Below are 18,901 nucleotides of genomic sequence, written 5' to 3' on the forward strand. Positions count from 1 at the left end.
GTAAACCTGCACACATAACTCAACAATCAAAGGATAAACTTTGGGACGTGCTGCGGCGGGAGGAGGTGGGAAGGAAATGCCGATGCTAGAAGGGGTTGCTAGTACTAGATTAGGATTTGCAGAGGGCAGGAGGAGAGGAAAAGAGAGAGGAGAGGTAGGGAAGAGGGTTAAGAGCAAAAATAGTATTTGTCACCTTCATTTTTTAAATTTTTTTTAAAAAAATTCATCCCTATTGCAATAGTTTTAGATTCCTATTGTTTTTGCAATTAATTATACTTCTTCCCATTTTTGTGCAATTTCCCCTTACTTTAATACAACTTGGACTCCACAGTTTCCCAGGGAATGATGATCACAGCCATGATTTTACTAACAAATAAACCTATCATTTTACCTTCAAAAGAGTGAAATAAATATTCAAGAAATACAAAAAAACAACACGAGAATAAGATGAATCCAACACATACCTGTTCTCAACACTATCTTGTACCCAAGTCCACGTAACATAAGAGCGGGAGAAAAAGCTTGCCATAACTCACACATTGTTTATTCTTCCTCAGAGATGATTGGAGAGGACCAAGATTTGGTAAACGAAACAATTTAACATTTGAACACAATATTTTTGAAGGTTTTGCATATAATCTTTTTCTGTTTTCTGTAAGTCTCACAGCGATCACAGTAACCAAAACATATATGTCCTATCTCGACTAGGAACCGTATAAATATATATGAAAAGGAAATAGTCTGTACTATCTTTTACGACAATGGTAGAGAAAGAGGACTAATAGTGCAGGAACAAAAAAGAGGATAAAACAAATGGAAATAACAAATATAACTTGGCTGCTTAAATTATGTTTGGGTATCAGGAACGTTGTCAATGACTTCAACAGGAATAATTGGAATCGAATCCCACCATTCCTTTAAGCGTCGGTTCCCTTGTTTATTTGCCGCATGCTTCCCCAGTTTTGATGACGTCGTGAAGCAACACAATATAAGTGCCATAAGGATATATTTGAAAGGAATCACTGCTAATATGATCGCCAATCCAGTCAAAGCCATCATTACCATATCTGTGTGCTGCAACCAATAAACAAAAAAAATCTTTGATATTTAAAAAAATATCATCAAAATATTTTGAAATCAATGAAACAACAATTTCAGGATAATTGAGATAAAACATGAAAGTAACAGAAAATATTTTGTTCTTGAAAATATTCTAACAAAGCAACTGAGTTCCAACAACTTAATGGTCAGGGTCATAAATAAATGGGCTATACTGTGCCTTGCAATTTCATTTGATACTTTATTTTTTTAATGACAAGGAACCATAGTTGCATGAAATGGGAGTGGGAGCTGGGGTGGGATGGGGACACAGGAGCGAGGGCCTTATAGAAGAGTTTCAAGGGTGGGAGTGGGAGTTGGAGTGGGGGTGCGGGCGGGGTCCATAGGAGTTTCCTGCTACTAAGCAAGGAACCCCTCCAAGGTAGGGCCACATTGGACCCATTTTTGCAGATTAGACCTTGGATACCTATAACCACATGCTAGCCACAAATATCAAATAAGACAAGGCATTGCCTGTGGTAGTTGAACTCAAGATCTCTGAGTTTATGGTTGGTCCCAAGCATAGGTCCTAAGCTCCCTTAAACCAATGGGCTACCTTGGTGGGTTTAATTATAGAATAGACAATTCTTTTCCTCCTGTCAACTTCTGCAAGTTAATGATCATTTTTGTTTTGTTTGGTTTCATTCTTTTTCCTCAAACCATGTTAGGGAGAAACATGAGTGGGTATAGTGAGTACCTTAGGGGCCTTTGAGACCAATATCGACCAGATTTTCAATATTGAAATGTTTGCCATCTGCACTATGTCCTGTGCGGTTTTCAATCCGTGTTGTGCCGATACTATACTCTCCATTGTTGTCTTGTCAGAGGCTGTGCTCAGAACTATCTTGTTGTACTTGTTTCGAATACCTTGTAGTCTTGCCTGAACCATCTTTGCCACCATCCATAATAAGCAGACCGCTAGTGCCTTTCCAACCCACTCCCTACATCACCAAAACAATAAATGTTTATGATATTTAAGAATTAATCATAAATCCAAGCTGTTATTGGCCCCCAACCCAAGCTCAATATCTCAAGCACGATGCATTTTAATGATGTCGAATAAAATTATTCATAAAACAACGCACTTGTAGACGATCAGTAGAGACGTGGCAATCACAATGACGGTGGTTGCTGGTTTTTGCCACGTAAGGACTTCTTCAAACCATGGTAAAACATTTTTAAGTGGCTTCAGCAGCTCCTACGCAACCACCAAATCAAGTGAGCAAAAACATTAAGGGCATTAATTGTCTGCTCAAAGACAAGCAAGTATTTCATACAAAAAAGCCGATAAGCTGGTGAATCTGAAATATTTATTGCCAACCGTTGCTTTTTCTTTCTCAAATAGCATTATTGAGATTCCTAAAAATTTATCCAGACCAATGACAACGTGCCAAATTGTGATCATAAGGCAGATATTGTCATCATCATGCTAAAATGGGGATAACTGTGTAATTCATTTGTTTCAGTTCTTGTGTGAAATGACAACAATGTGCTGTATAACATGCTGCAATCTACTACATTTTTGACCGCAGAATGAAGATTTGTATACAGAAACTGTTTTTTGAAAAGCAATAAAAAACTAGCTTGGCTAAAATACATCCCAAAAAAATGTTTTTGAATTTTCAAAAATCATTTTTGCACAAAAAACAAAAACAATATGAAATTATTGAGTGTTTTGGAATATTTCATTATTTTTTCACCAAATTAGTTTTTGATGTTTTTCAGAAAACAAATTCTGAAACGAGACCGAACAGAATGAAAAAGACATAATTAAAATTATTTTCCCCATCATCTTACCATGAGAACAAGAACACTCTCACTCACTCCGTCCTCTTTTAGCCCCTCGGTTGTAGCTTTGGCAGCTACAACTTCTTTTGCTTCCTGTCTGACTTGATCGATAGCACTCTCCAACGATGAGAGATTTTCAGCTTGGCCGCTCACACTTGTCCTTTCTCCGACTGCATCTTCTACCTCTAGATTCGAGACAACCAGTTGGGACACATTCGTACACCTTAAAATTGAGCTGGCGCTACACGGGTGCGCACTATCAACTTTCTTCAAACTCTCTGCAAGCTCTTCCAGTACATAGTCCCCCTTAGGCAACTCATCGAACAACGCGAAAATCAAGAAACTTTTGGGATTGGGAGGAGATATTCTTAGCATTTCTCTAGCTGCATGGAGCCTAATAATCCCGAAAATGGTCCTTGCATGCATCTCCCATGCTTGCGTGGGCAATTTCACATTGTATTTTGACAAAAATTGGTGCAATAAAATAAACTCCTTGATGAGAGCAAGCCAATGGTCACGTCTTGTGGAGCTTGTTACTTCTGGGAATTCCAGCACAACTGGATCTTTCCTGCAAATTTTCAAGCACACGTCGGATTTTTTCAATAATTTTCACTGCACACTAAAGTAACATAACTATCTACTAGCTTTTCCAATTCATTCGCAATATAAGATTTATCTTTAAATTCTAAGACAATATCTGCACAATATATAATCAAGTTGTTGATGTGGACAACTTCAAACCAGATAACACATGTTCCCCTACAACATCAATGTAGCAAATCTTCGTGGTGTCGAGCATGCATTACCATGTTCAAGTGTCGTCACCCTTGCTCCATATAACTATAAGAAAAGTGATTTACAAACAGAATTTGTAAACATAGAGAACATCCATAATGATGTGGCAGTGACATAGCTGTAATTATGAGCCATAGTGGTGGTTATTTTGGGTAGAAATGAAAGGACTATAAAAGATCATGTCATTCTGTATGAAATTTCTATACAGAAATTTTGTTTGTATAGCATTACCCTATATAAGAGAAATTCTAAGTTTTTGTCCAAGTACATATTCAATGAATAAAGTAATTTCATTGATATTATAATAACACCAATTATTCTGTCTATAAATAAGTAGGTATGCTTACAACTCAGCAGACTCATAGACTATGGCCTTGTCGAAAAGGGGAGCACCCCATGGGCCTGTAGCTGCTGGCTTCACTCTCTGTTCAATGTCCTTTGAAAGATCAAGTTTGAGCGCATCTTCATATGATACGACTCCCGAGGCCTCAAAGTAGAGAGCATAATTGGTTAGCGTGAGTCTACCTAGAAATTCCACATTCAATTTAAGTATAGCCCAAATAACAATTGTTGGAATAAATAAATGATAAAATTACATTCTATTGGAATCCTTGATCATGTAAAAATTGACCGAAGAATTAGATAGTAAGACGAACCAGGCCAACTTGTTCCTCCAATATGCCGTATTACCCTCTGTGTGCTTGCTGTTCCCTCGACGTGCAGTATAAACTCATCATCTGCTAGTTCCACGCCTTTCGGTTTTGCTTGCTTTTGTAAATGTTTCATGCATCTGATCAAAATATTCAATGCAGGAAATTAACACAACTTATTGCAAAATACACACAAAACACATAGGCATATTGTTTTAACGAGCGCTGCAATCTGACTCCTTCAAGGCAATGAAGGTAACGGGCGGATTTGTTTCATCTGAGACCTGAATGTCTTGATCTTCATTTATTGAACTGCCATGACACATTACCTAAATGGTAAACTTATGGAGACTATCTTTTTTTAGCCATCCATTGACAGAGAGAAGGACAGGGAGGGAGAGAAGAAAAGGAATTGATATGCACACTACATTGTCATACAATAAAGCGGTGTTTGGATAAAGGATTTGAGGAGGGATTTGTGGAGGGAAAGGAAAATAAATGTGAATGCAATCCTTTCCCTCCACAAGTCCCTCCTCAATTCCTTAATCCAAACACAACCTACAAGAAGCCACTAGTTGTTTCATTCTATCTAGAGGCAGCATTCATTCATCCAAGGTTGAATCATCCAAGTAATTGTCACCAACTTTAGATAAAGAGGATTGGATGCGAGAAAAAGTTGGGATCTAGCATAATATTTTACATCAAGCCAATTCATTCCACTATTGATACAAACCTCAAATTTGGGCTTAAAACTGTCGCTGTTTTTTGTTTTTTGGGTTAAGCTGCTAAATCTTTACCCTCCTAACTAACCCGAAACTATCTCTTTTTTCATTTATGTTTTCTTTTGAGGCCATCGCTATTTTATTTACTGAATGTATAGGAGGTCATTTACTCAGCATTTTAAATGGCAAGTAGGCTTGTTTTTATGTAAAAAGCAATAGAGCAAAAATAGATTGGGATAATAGTTACTTGTCGATTTCTTTCAAGTATTTGTCATAAGCAGGGAAGTAGAGTCGGTAAGCTGTACTTGAGGTCAGAGCTTCGAAAGTAAATCTCGCATTAACCATGTCAACAACTAACGGAACCAGTGTTCCCAACCACACAAACGCATCTTCTCTTACGCTTGGCCCATCATCAACCTACCAATTATACAACACACCAGTTGTTCGTACAAACAAAAAGAAAAAAAATTGCAGAGTCATAATGATGGATATTAAAAAAATTCATGTTATGAAATGGAATTATCTTCAATATCCATATTCTGTACAATATATCATTCTGTATGAATCTTACTTGTTTTTGTAAGGTAGTTTTTGGAGCAAAGGCTAATATTCAGTCAAAATATTGGTCTCTCCAATGTAGGGACAGATGATAATGATGACAGGAACTTACAAGGAGCGGCATGAGGTCTGAATAAAAAAGTGGGATATCATCTTGTTCCGGAATTGCTTGTGTTGGTATCCTCTTTTCCTCTTTCTCCTTTGCGACGCTCTCCTTGAAACAATAAGTTTTTTTTTGATAAGTGACAAATAAGTTTGGTACAAAATTTAAAGAGAAACTAACTTGAACTTGTTATGCAGAAATTTAAGTACAGATCCAGAGTGAAACAAAAACAATAGAACTCGAAATGGAGGCAATCAAATTGCTGATATCTAAAACACTTTCACTGACATACAAACAAACGGGGCTTAAAATTCCATATCTCACATTTCTAGAAACAAATAAATGAGTTCAATCCAACCAACACCTTAGACACCTTTGCTGAAAATACAATTAAATGTGTCATCAAACCTTGTAATGAGTCTCTTGCCAACTCAGTGCTTGATCTCTAAGTAATGAGTATAGTACAAAGTAAATGTTAATTTGTTATTCTTTCTTCCAAGTCACAATAATCTATCAACTAATAATGACTATCAAAATCCCCTTTCACACCTTACATTGTAATGCCTTTTTCCTTGAGCTCAATAATTATCATCTAACACTTGCTGCGTAGATGAGGCCACCAATTTCGTAGAACCAAAAATTGTGATATGTGATACAAAATTTAATTTATTGTTGAATTCATCTCTAAAATTGAACTGCATGCACGAAGCACTCATCTTGATTTTTTCAACTCTAAATCCTACTACCACTGTCTTACAAATTCATAACTTGGGGTGAATTACTGTTCTTGAAGTTTGCATGATTCCTAATCCATTGCAATTAAACAAGTAAACAATACTTTCACAAGTGACTTGAAAAAGAACAAAACATTCAAAATGCACAACTGCTCTCTCCAAATTAGCCTGTCATGATCAACCAACTTATACTGTGAAAATTCAGTCTAATCTAATTTGACAAAGTTACTTGAAGATGCACATTGCCACGCACCATATATGACTCTTCATCTGTAGAACTAGGCATCTCCCAAGCGAGCATCATATCAAATGTGAACCGGCTGAATGTCTCATTATTAATCAATTCTGCTATGTGGCAACACACGCTACGAAGTGCCTTCGAGCAGCAGAACTCGACTAATTTCCTTGAATATTTGCACATTTCTGGCTTCCATGATGCCTCGAATTCTTCCACCAATGCATCAACCGAAGTATCTAACTCCCTGAAACAATTAGATTTTCTCAAGAAAGTTGTGTTATGGTTAGGATAAAAATTTGTAAATCAAAAAATTGAGGATGTCTATTGCCTAAGTTATTTAACTAGGCAATATGTAGTGTCAAAACATTAGGGTTCTTCAAGTATGCCATCTTGAAATAACATAAATTCATACATGCTATTCTAGACACCCATGCCGGGAAGAAATGATCACGAGTCTGACATACCACGCGACTGTGTGCCCATCTACTTTTCTTATTTTTTGAACTATGTTAGCATTTGGCTCATGGTGAATGTGAATCGTTGAATTGTAGCGAAAAAAAAAAAATGTGAATTGTTGAACGCATGCTATACAAACATAATTTCTAAGGACATAGGCTTTTTCTTTCATTTCTAGTCAAAAAACACATCTATGCTACATCACATGTACAAAAAATCATGTTCATAAATCACATTCCCGAACTGTTTATACAGTGAGACTCGAGACGAAAAAAAGTTCAAATACAATGGTGATACACATCATCACCATCCAACAAGCTCGTCATATACCCTCCGATATATATGTGGTGGGATAGTTATATATAAAAAGTGGGGTTCACTTTTACTATTGATTGCCGAGTGAGTCATCAGTATCACTGTCACATTGAAATTGAATTTGAATTTGAATTTTTACTTGAGACGTAGACCCAGTGCTTTAATGTTGGGTATAACTGTTACATTGAATTTTAATGTTGGTGACGTGTCAATTGGCAATTGGTGTAGAGCCAACCAATATTTCAGACAATAACACATAACAAAAATGCACCTCCAAAGTTGGGATCCCATGACCCTAAAATGACGTGGACCAATCATGTGTTTCTATTTTTATGTTTACTTTTTTTTCTTCCCTTTTTGAACAAATCACGGGTGAGTAGGGTTGTGTTTTTTAGGATCTGTAACATTGTTCATGTCTTCTAATTTTTAGGACTAACTTCAATTCTCTTCTCCCTATTGAACACACGCTACCCAATCTCATTTATAATTTGAAATCGCGTCAATATGGATTTAAACAGGGCCTAAATTAAAAATAAGAAAATCAAAGAAAACAAATATGAAAAGTAAAATGGAGAATCCGCTAGTCTCTTAGAACAATTCTTGTTTGGCTCTTCTAGATAGGCGCCATGCATGGCCCCGATTAGTCGAGCTGCGCGTAAGCTGGCCGGTAATTTTTTTTTTCTTCTTTCTTGTTTGGCTCTTCTAGATCACTTTCAAAACCCATTGAAAGCTAGGAATTATTATGAATGAAGAACATACAGAGAGAGAGAGAGAGAGAGAGAGAGAGAGAGAGAGAGAGAGTACGTACAGGGCACATCTGTGAAGGACGTCGTTGGCAATGGCTGAGAGATGCTTTCTCTTCATCATTATTGTGAGTATTTTTTAATGTGATGTGAATCGCGGTTTGATTTTCACAATCTAAATGAAAATGCAAAATCAGAGCTCATTCTTTTATACTGAACAAAACAGGCTTGTGAGGTGCTTGTTTCAGAGCTTGCCAGGTGTAAGCCATGCAAAACACTAGGTCCATGCCACGAGCAACCGCTATGTCAATGTGTATATCCATGACTTATATATTTTATTTATAAAAAAATAAAAATAAAAAATCTACGTGATAATTATAATCAATTCAGTTTATTATGTTTATTATTAAAAAATTAATGATTTATTTTTAAAAATATAATTGTTATATATATATATATATATTTTATAATAACTTAATTTTAAAAATAAATTACATGAAATATTTAACAAAATAAGCAGTTTAAATCATTAAAATAGAATCCCCATGGGCACAAACAACCCCTTTCAATCCATATGGACTGGGGAGAATTCTCCTCCTTACAAAAAATCTTAACAAAATAAATATTGATTTTTTTATTTTATCAATTTAAATTTAAAATTTTTGATTTATTTTTAATTTAAATTATTAGTTTATTTTTGTTTAACAAAAAATAATATTTTAATAATTACATTCAACAAAAAAAAAAAAAAAAGAATTTTAAATATTTTATATATATATACCTTAAAAATTTAGAATTTATTTTGCAATGAGAGTCAAATCTTGAGTTTTTTTTTTTTTTTTTTTAAATTTCTTTCAAAAAACATTTATTTTATGGGGATTTAGATCTGTGTTAGAGGTTTGAGTTGCATATAATAAAATATTTTTATATCACATGTTAATATGTCATGTTTTGCTTAATTTTGAATATAATTTAATTTTAAAGTAACTTAGATTTAAGTGAATTTTGTTTTGTTTTGTTTTGTTTGGGTTTTTATGTAGTCTTAGACAAAATATGAATTCAATCCCATGCTTCATTGAGATCTGAGAGGAGATAATAACTAAAGGATTTAGTTGGATCAAAATTGATGGAACTTATTATGATCTGTGAAATCAGTCAAAATATAGGTCTAAGATATAAATTTTCAAACTGAAACAAGGAAAATGTATCAAATTAATGGGGAAATCTTGCCAAAAAATGATAGCTGTATATGAGTTCAAATTTCTATATATTAAAAACAGGTTGTCTTTTACATCCAGATACTTGGTTGGACTTGGACTGGTTATTCCAAAGCCCTTTTGGTGGTTTTGATATGCTATTAATTCATAGATGGATAGATGTATGTATGAAACGAGAGGTGGTGATCTTCCCTGCTACATCTCACTAGATATTTGATTGTGATCCGTTCCAGAATATCTATTACTACATCCATTGATACGTATGATGTGAGCATCGAGTACATGGATGTTAGTTCCATCCATGTTGATGAGCTATGGGGCTGTTTGAAGGGGATCAAAGCTTTGAACCTGAGAAGAATCATCAAACTAGTTTATATTTTTTCCCAAAAAAAAGAAAAAATAAAAGATATTTTAAAAGAAAACTAAACAGAATTTTGCACATTTTGTGTCAAAATCTGAAACTTTAAAGTGAAACTATTATAAGCGGGTTAACGGGTTGAAATGTGAGGATATGGTTCTTAAAGGCTCACACTTGAGAAATTTTTCTAGTCATAAGCCTAATGGTTATTAAACCACTAACTAATGTAGATATGTAACCATAAATCAGAAGTCCACAAGTCATTGAATTTTTTTTATTTTTTTTAGTACATCAAACCATTTGGTCCTAGTGAGTTTTTGGATTTGTAGTCTTTCGATTATTTAAGAATTCAATGACTTAGCCACCGGTGCAGTTGAGCATTAAGAACTTGATAACTCTTCAATCTGTCTACCTGAACTGAGCTTCATGTTACATGAAGGTGCAGCTTGAAAGTGATTCTATTTTAAAGATACAGTTATGCTAGTCCAATTATGAATTGAGATCAAAATGCATGAGTATAGCCGTTTTAAAATTGAACTTCAGGATGAATTGATGAGCAATGAGTGACTATTCTTTGAAATTTAGGATTGATGAACCCTTTTCCCCTTTTTCTTTCAATGTGGAAAACAACTTTGGTCTCTCTATTTGTTATTGAACTTAAAAGTGCCACTATATGGTTGTGATTGTTATATGCTTATGCTCTTTTGGCCTCTCTATTAGAGGTTGAATCAATAAACAATGTGTTAATATGTTTGCCCTTGTGTTTGGAGGGTGTGGTCTGAATATGTCTATTGATGACTGCTTGGGTGTATTTTATTTGTTTCCTTATCGTGTATCCATGATTGGGGGCTGTTAGGATGACGTGAGAGTAACAGGGTGCCAAATAGTAATATTCTTGGAAAAAGTGTAACAAATCCCACTGAGGGAAATAATTAATGTTCCTCTTGACTACATATTGATATTCTACAAATAATATTGCCTTATATTGGATTAACTTAAATAAATTAAAGAAATGATGCCAAATTTTATAAAGTCTTTGCAATATTTGCAACTAAATGTTGTTAATCAAGAAACCATCTTCAATGCATCTTTACTATAAAGTATAATTTTCAAATACTTATAGTCAAATGAAACAAACTAAGGCATCAATTAGCACTTCAAGCTTAAATAGGTCACATGAAACATCTCCTTTTAAACTGTTATATTTCTTGATACACTAGCTTTTTTCTAGCTAATAACGTATGATGTTTCTAGCTAAAATGAAGAAATATGGTGGCAGGTGTGAGCAGGAAGATATTAGTAGCATCAGCTAGGGCTCACACCAGAATACCAAAGCAGAGCACTCCTTTTTAACTTTCTTCAGGTGGGTTTTCTTCATTTGCAATTATAATTTGGTCTACATATAGTATCTATGTATAGATTAATTCAAATATACAATGAAATATGACCCATGGTTTTGGTTATTCTGTAACAATTATGTATATGCCTATAGGTAGTAAACATTATCGCTTAGATGTTATTTTGATGTATCAGATGAGCCAAAGATGAGCACTTTGGAAATCAATTTCCAGTAATTTATGGGGAAATTGTGATTTTTCCTTTTGGTTTAATTTGAAATTGGCACTTTGAACAAATGAGTAAGGGCTTCAAACTTATATGTGTACTCACTAATCAGTATGCTTGTGGACTTATATAAGTTCTTTTCACAAACTTTTTTGTTCTCAAATATTTTCTTTTGACAAAACTAGTAACAAATATAATTTTCTTAAAGTTCCTTGCTACTGTGATATGAACCATAATTTTAAGTATTCTTCTTTTGTCTCAAATTTCATTCTTGATGGAGATTTAAAATATTTGCATTTGTAATGGCTGTTACGAGTGTTTTCTCTGTTTTTGTCATGCATTTGTTGTTTCCTGACTACCTTTCTTTATTCAATTCACTGTTTAATAAATTATGTTTTTTCACTGTTGCTTGGTTTTAGAGAAAGTCTAACAGCTTCATTGGTTGTTTCCTTGAAATCAACATTTGTCTTTGGAGGGACATTCATCATAATCTTTATCCTCTTTGTTATGGTTTCTGGTAACTAGTAGTTTCATGATTTGTTTTCTGATATCTTTTTATTTAATTTCTAGGTGTACATTAAAATGTTGATTTTCCCCTCCATTGTTGAACTATTGATCATGTCTTTTTATTTTATTTTATTTTATTTGTTTTTATTTTTTGTTTTTTATTTTTTTTTTAAAATTCATTCTCATTAGTTATCACAGACAAAGTGAATTCATGGTAGCTCGTGTTTATTGGATTTTATTGTGCTAATTTTGTAAACCATAGCGTTATACTTATGGAATTTACTTTTCTTATGAACAGGTACCTGAGGATCCGAGCGATTATTTGAACATATGTATAAGTCATGCTTTTGCTCGTGACATTTTATATGTATGATGTCATGACAAGAAAGACGTATGGATAATTTCAATATTTTGGTTTTTTGACCTGACTGGGAGGTAAAGAATGCAAGTGCAACTAGTGTTGTGTTTTGTGAAGGGTTGGCACCCTCTTTGTAAGGGGTTCAATTTTGGCTTTTGTTGGGAGTGAGTTTTTGATTTTTGAATATTCAAAAGGGATACGTACGGACCAGATTTTTTAATGTGGCAGCTGAATATCTGAATTGTGAACTTAATTGTATGTCTAATATTTTCTTGGTGAGTTGGGTATTAACTACTTTATAAATGTTTGTATATCAATTATTTTATTGAAATGAATGAAATTTGTCTCAAATTCTTCTGAGTGTTTAAATATTACATTTTCGGGTGTTCATATGACTTCATTTTTTTGATGATTTCAGATTTTATTTTTTTGTGAAGAAGATAATTAGATTTTGTGTGTATGGATAATATTGGATGAAGGCCCACAATTGATTAATCTACATTTGCAATTTGGGTGGTCTTTTGTGCTCAATTAATTGCCATACTTGAACAATTTGGTTGGATGCTATTTTAAAATTGATTGTGTAATCGATTCAAAGTGAATTTGTTTGGCATTGGACATATATTATAAATGCACAATCTATTGTGGGTAAATATGTATGATTTGAAGTTGGTTGATATTGATCCATGATCCATTGTCCAATCGATTGGCCTATAATCTTGTAATATGAATTCTTTTGTAATCAATTGATTTTGCAATCGATTGGGAGTGAAATTATAAGAACATTTGCTTACCAATCAATTGTGCAATTAAAAGAGAATTATCTGATGAGTACTCGGGAGTTAAAAAAAAAAAAATCTAATAGGTACTTGACAATTTCATAACCAATCGATTAGGAGTGAAATTGTAAAACATTTGATCACCAATCAATTGTGCAATTGAATGAAAATCAATATAGGTAATTCACAATTTCGTAACCAATCGATTGGGAGTACAATTGTAAGTCATTTCATCACCAATCAATTATGTAATTGAATGAGAATGAATCAGATAAGTACTTGACAATTCCACATACAAAGATTTTTTTACAATAGCTTGACTTGCACGTGTTGCAGCATATATTCTTTTGCAGTTTAATCAATCTAGATTGGCATGCAAATATCAACAACCTAGACATATATAGTTGGTACCCAAATATCATATACATAGATTGGCATCCAAAATTAAATTACAATTTGGACATAGATCAACTTGAACATAGACGGATTAGCGAAATCAAATTTACATAATCCAAATAGAAATCATCCAAGTGTACATTCATCACACATAAAAACCATCCAAATTACATCAACCAAATATTGTTTACAAACCAATTTTAAATCATACATTACTCTAATTGTTAAAAAAAAATGTCACATTTTGTGTTCGGGGGTCAACCATTCATGTCCATTTCTCCCTACTATAGGAACCTCACATGTAAATTACTAGAAATCAAAGGAGACTAACATAGAGATTCCCCCCCCCCCCCTCCCCCCCAAAAAAAATAAAATAAAAATAAAATTGGATTTATAGAATTGTCCACAAAAAGAAAATATGGAATGCTTCCAAGCATAATGATCTTAAGATAGAGTTGAATCTCCTAAAGCCAACTACTAGTGTTTGAACAGAATCATCTATAATTGACATAACTCCTGCAATAAATGGATAACAAAATGTAAGAACATTTAAATGCAATGGAAGAACATTTAAATGGATAACAATTACTATAAACAAAAAGTTTAAATAAATGAAAAACAGGTACCTCATTTGTAACAAAAGCAAACTTTTCATTGGCAATTTCCTCACAACATACACCATAACCCTATGTATATAACGTTGGTCTAATTATACAGTTCTAGTTATAGCAAAATTGGGATGAAGTAAGAAATGCAATTCTAAAATAAAATATTTTAGGTTTTTAGCTAATATACTCTTCAAAAATATATGCCAACTTCCCACTTTTAGCGACACTAATACTTGTTGCAAATTCACCTATGCAAAATTCAAATCACATTCATTCAACCTTCAAATTTAATTAACAAATAAAAATCCATCAACTAATCCAAAATATAAACCAAATACATTCAACAAAACCAATTTCTAATCCATTCAACAAAACATATCTAAATATCTAAAAAAATTCAAAACAATTCAACCGAATTATTCAAACAAAATATAAATGTCAAAATACAAGTGTTTGATTGCAGATTACTATTCAATAATCTATATCAAAATATATCTTGTTCCATGTGCCCATCTCCATCATATATCTGTAAAAGAATAAATATAAGAAAAAACAAAGGATATTTAACATAACATCCCTCTCCAACTTTTAGTAATGGGAGAGGTCTACAATATTTTTTTTTGTAGCCTAAGGTCCCTCACCCACAATCATATATCACACCCACTCTCTCATTCTCTCTCCTCTCTCTTGTCTCTCTTCCTCTCCCCTCCTCATCAACACCCATACCCATACCCATCGAAATTGTTGTTGAGGCGGGTGACAATGGCCAACCCCAACATCGACGACAGCAGTACCATTGACAGTGAGCTTGTGCCGTCCTCGCTTACGGCCATTGCACCTATCCTCCGTATTTCCAATGAGGTCAAAAAGGACAACCCTAGGGTTGCTTATATTTGTTTGAAAGTCCAAGCCTGCTTTTACTCTCTGTCTCTTTGTTTGTCTTTGTTGATTTTGCTTTTGCTTTTTTAAGTGAATGTTGTTGTTAATCACATCAATGTACTTGGTGGTGATTCCAATGATATTTATGATATTTTGGAAAGTTTAGTTAAGTGTATTTGGCTGTAGAAATTGAATTGTTTTATTTTTATTTCAAAACACAAAGAAATTTCTATTCAGACAAATTTCAAAACACAGAAAATCAGAGAAATTGAACAAATTAGAGAAATTGATACGACACATGCATAGTAGTGCTCATGCTGATTAAAGTAGAACACACTTGAAGGCCTTTCCACTCTTTCACCAGATGGTCCAGCATCTAAAGCTGGTGTGGCTGCTGCTTGCTAAGGTAGACACGAGCAGTAGACTTAACACATACATAGAATATGAAGTCAAACATTGCAACATATACAAGCACTGACCCATTGTCTTGAACTGCCACCAATCTGAGGGGTACTTCAAAATTGTCCAATCAAATACATAAATTGATAGCATGCACAAGTATATCAAGGAATTAAATTTTAGGACAACACTCTTAAAGAATATCAATAAATGAAACAACCGATACAATTCCTCGTCTGTGATATATGAATTTGCCTCCTTGGTTTTCAAATTTCAATCCGATTTCCAATCCGTTCAATTTAAAATGTTAGTAATCTGAAGACATTGAAAATGTCCAACAAATTAATTGAAATGCATTTTTTTTTCTCTTTAATCAAAGTTCATTAATTCTCTGGTAAGGCACATAGTTTAAACTAAGTATTGAAATATTAGTTGATAACTTATTTAGTAGCTTATTTTTATTATAAAAAAATAATAAAAAGATGATTTAGTGTTACTCATTATTGCCTTTGTTGATTGATTCCTAAAACAGTCAAGGCATCTCTGGCAATTGTTTATTAGTAAATCTCAACAATCAGAATTCCAATTTACCTAATAATGAAAATAAGTTAAGAGTTTTGCATGGAATTTAATGATGAGCCCAATGCATGCCCATTGAATTAACTTGTATAGAACTCTGAATTGGTAAAGTAGTGAAAAAATCTAAAAATTCCCTAGATATTGATTTGTGATTATGTATCAATTTTAATCAGTAAATATCAATCCCAATCAAACAATCAAAGACAAATTGACACAACGATTTTACGTGGAAAAACCACAATTGGAGCACCTCCAATTGTGATAAAAAAAATCACGAGCAAAAGCCACAAAACAATCCACTAAGAAGACATAAAGGAATTACACAAGTGTACTCTCAATTACCTAGCGAATCCATGCCCGAATCGAACAGACCTCTATATGCCTCTTCCAGCCCTATCTTCACCTCGGAATTGTCTTGCCCAACGTTGAATCCACAACGCCGATGTCGAATCCATGACGATGAACCACTCCGGAATCTACCAAAGCTTTAGGCTCAAATTCCACGGAATCCACCGAAGAACAACTCTCTCTTTTGTATTGAATAAATAAAACAAACAAACCCTTTGATATAATCCACTCAATTCATGATTTAAACTCTCACAGATATCAAAGGAAACAAGCAAAGAAGCTCCAGATAAAAACCCTAATACTCAAGAAGAAGATCTGGAAAACGTCCCATAAAACCTGACTGAACTGCACCTTTTATAGCAAACAGATCCGCGATCTCCACTCGAGCGCAAGAATGGCCGCTCGAGTAGACTGACTGAAACGTGTGTTCAGAACGAGGGTCTACGCACGAGTGTGGGAATGGCCACTCGATCAGGAAAAAACAACTCCCAGTACTTTTGCAGGCGAGTGAAACTTCTGAAAGGTCGCAATCGTCGCTCGAGCGCAGGCATGGCTGTTCGAGCGGAAAAACAACTTCTATTGCTATTTTACTTTTTGCTTTGGGACGCTGTCCATCGACCCCACCTAGGCACTGCCCCAGACCTGCCAAGGGGAGCTGCCCCCTGGACCCCCACGAACTGACCGAGAAGCTTGATCCCCGACATAGTCAGCGAAGTGGCAAATATGAAAAAATTAACATCACAAACTTCTCTGCAAGGGCACAATTCGGGTTGGATTCGTATCTAAAACTCATAGCCTCACTGAAATAAAAGATCGAATAAAATTACAACTAAAATGAGTTTTGTCAAACGGGATTGCCAATAATAAAAACCTAACAAGTAGGAACTGCAGAAAGTATAGAAATGAAAGCGGAGACTCCTCTTAACCAATTCCTACATTGCCAAAGTATTTGCATCTCATAACAACTTACTTTTTTTGCAATAAAAACAATGATAGCGGTAATGTTAATAATAATGATAACAACAGCAATAACAAATCATCATAATAATAACAAATGAAACATAGCCCACTCACTTCATTCCAGAAGATCAAGAAAATTGATACTAGCTTTGGGATCAACACTTAAAGCAATATTTTGAAACTAGAACCCACTTAGTAGTTGGACAACCCAGAGGATAAACAACAAAGCTTCTACACATTGAACATCTCTAAGCCATTTTCCCCAAAATTTTATTTATACTTTCCTTTCTCTATGTTATGTCAAAGAGCAAATTAATCATTATACAAACAATAGTAACCAATGAAGAAAGCTCTTTGGAAGTCTTACCATTGAAAGGTGAACATTGCAATGGCAACTCTTGTCCTTTGGAAGTACCTTTTTACCTTAACCGACCACCAATCTTTTAAACAAACATTTTCATTTTTAAAACTTGAATAATGAGCAAAAGAATCAATAAATACCATAAAATTCACATATTAAAAAAGCAAACAAAAAAATAAATTAACATCATATGCTTGTTTTAACTGATAATAATTTATGAATCTAAAAATCCGAAACATTGTACCTGAAGATTTATAAATTGAATCGCAAGTCAATCCCATAATGAGCATTCACCAAGCAGTGTTCAGCAAACAAAGAATGATTGACAAGACATTTTGATAAATAATTATGCAGTCTGTCATGACCCAAACCCACCCCTATAGGTTCAGCATCGTAACCGGCCAGTAATCCTTGGATTACCAAAGGCCTTTGAACAGAATAACGCATAATCAAGTGGCTGCGGAAGCAATAATAAAAAATACAACGTCCATTGAGCTATGCAGACATACATGAGACAAGATAATTTTAAACTTAATAAGCATACTCATGACATCACATAGGTACAGTAATTACACGTCACCCCATATACAGATAACCAAAAGTGAACTATTCAATAACAAGGGAAAACAAAGTATTGAACATTCAAAAAGACATGGCCACATAACTTGACCTGGTTCGGAACCTCTTCGGGAGGCGCAAAGGGTGGCTGACAAAACAGAATCCTAGGCCATGGCCCAGATCACGTGCCTGGTCACCTACATACATAATATAAATAGTGAGCGGAAGCCCAGTGAATAACAATAGAGTAAAGGGTTTTAATGAATGAGGTCCATACCAGATTCAGAAATCATAATTCACATTCATATTCATATTCATATTTGTATTCTTGCTCAAATCATATACAAAAATCAGAGTTCATGCTCAATCATACGTGGTACATCCATTAGCACTAACAGAATAGATACAGAACAGATGCAAAACATATGGTGGTTATGAATCCAGTTCCATAAAGGAACCTCCGGATCCGGGTAATAGAGAATAAACATGCTGAGCCCTATGATGGAGCCTAAGGTATGGGTAACAGATTACAGACATATTAAGTTCCATGATGGAACCTCCGATACTAGGTAACGGCTAACATATATCACATGATGCTAAGGATGCCACGAATACATTATTAGAAATTAGACAATCATTCATTGTACAGAACATACTATTTCAGAAAAAGATCTTAATTCATCATACAGAAAATAAATAAAGTTGAATATAGCTTTACTAAGTTATTACTCACAGTTGGCTTCGGGTATCGACAGACAGAGCAGACTAATCAAACGGTTATGGCATGTGACCTAAATACACATTTGAAACACACGTTGGAATATATCTAAC

General features: G+C 34.2%; 1 protein-coding gene and 1 long non-coding RNA gene across 2 annotated transcripts; one reads left to right on the top strand and one right to left on the bottom strand.

Annotated features, from left to right (window-relative positions):
• Positions 1-626: 626 nt before the first annotated feature.
• On the bottom strand, positions 627-8,370 carry LOC114266775 (ArgH (DUF639)). Its single transcript, XM_028207694.2, has 10 exons — positions 8,266-8,370; positions 6,702-6,930; positions 5,724-5,825; positions 5,301-5,470; positions 4,338-4,471; positions 4,029-4,206; positions 2,896-3,454; positions 2,184-2,296; positions 1,796-2,039; positions 627-1,074 (listed from the first exon to the last, which is right to left on the bottom strand). The coding sequence occupies exons 1-10, from the start codon at positions 8,322-8,324 to the stop codon at positions 847-849; spliced, it is 2,016 nt and encodes a 671-aa protein (XP_028063495.2). The 5' UTR covers positions 8,325-8,370; the 3' UTR covers positions 627-846.
• LOC114266776 (uncharacterized) lies at positions 5,691-12,554 on the top strand. Its single transcript, XR_003630766.2, has 3 exons — positions 5,691-5,788; positions 11,055-11,138; positions 12,144-12,554. It is a non-coding gene; the product is annotated as an uncharacterized LOC114266776 (long non-coding RNA).
• The last annotated feature ends 6,347 nt before the right edge of the window (positions 12,555-18,901 follow it).

Source organism: Camellia sinensis, chromosome 12, assembly GCF_055761805.1.
Source record: "Camellia sinensis isolate YWXY chromosome 12, ASM5576180v1, whole genome shotgun sequence".
NCBI lineage: Eukaryota > Viridiplantae > Streptophyta > Magnoliopsida > Ericales > Theaceae > Camellia > Camellia sinensis.

Excerpts from the sequence above, each read along its gene's own strand:
- LOC114266775 (XM_028207694.2), bottom strand. The coding sequence starts at position 8,324 with ATGATGAAGAGAAAGCATCTCTCAGCCATTGCCAACGACGTCCTTCAC. Across the intron at positions 5,826-6,701 it reads CAGATGAAGAGTCATATATG|GAGAGCGTCGCAAAGGAGAA; the intron begins GTGCGTGGCAAT and ends TATTGTTTCAAG. Across the intron at positions 5,471-5,723 it reads CAGACCTCATGCCGCTCCTT|GTTGATGATGGGCCAAGCGT; the intron begins GTAAGTTCCTGT and ends TATAATTGGTAG.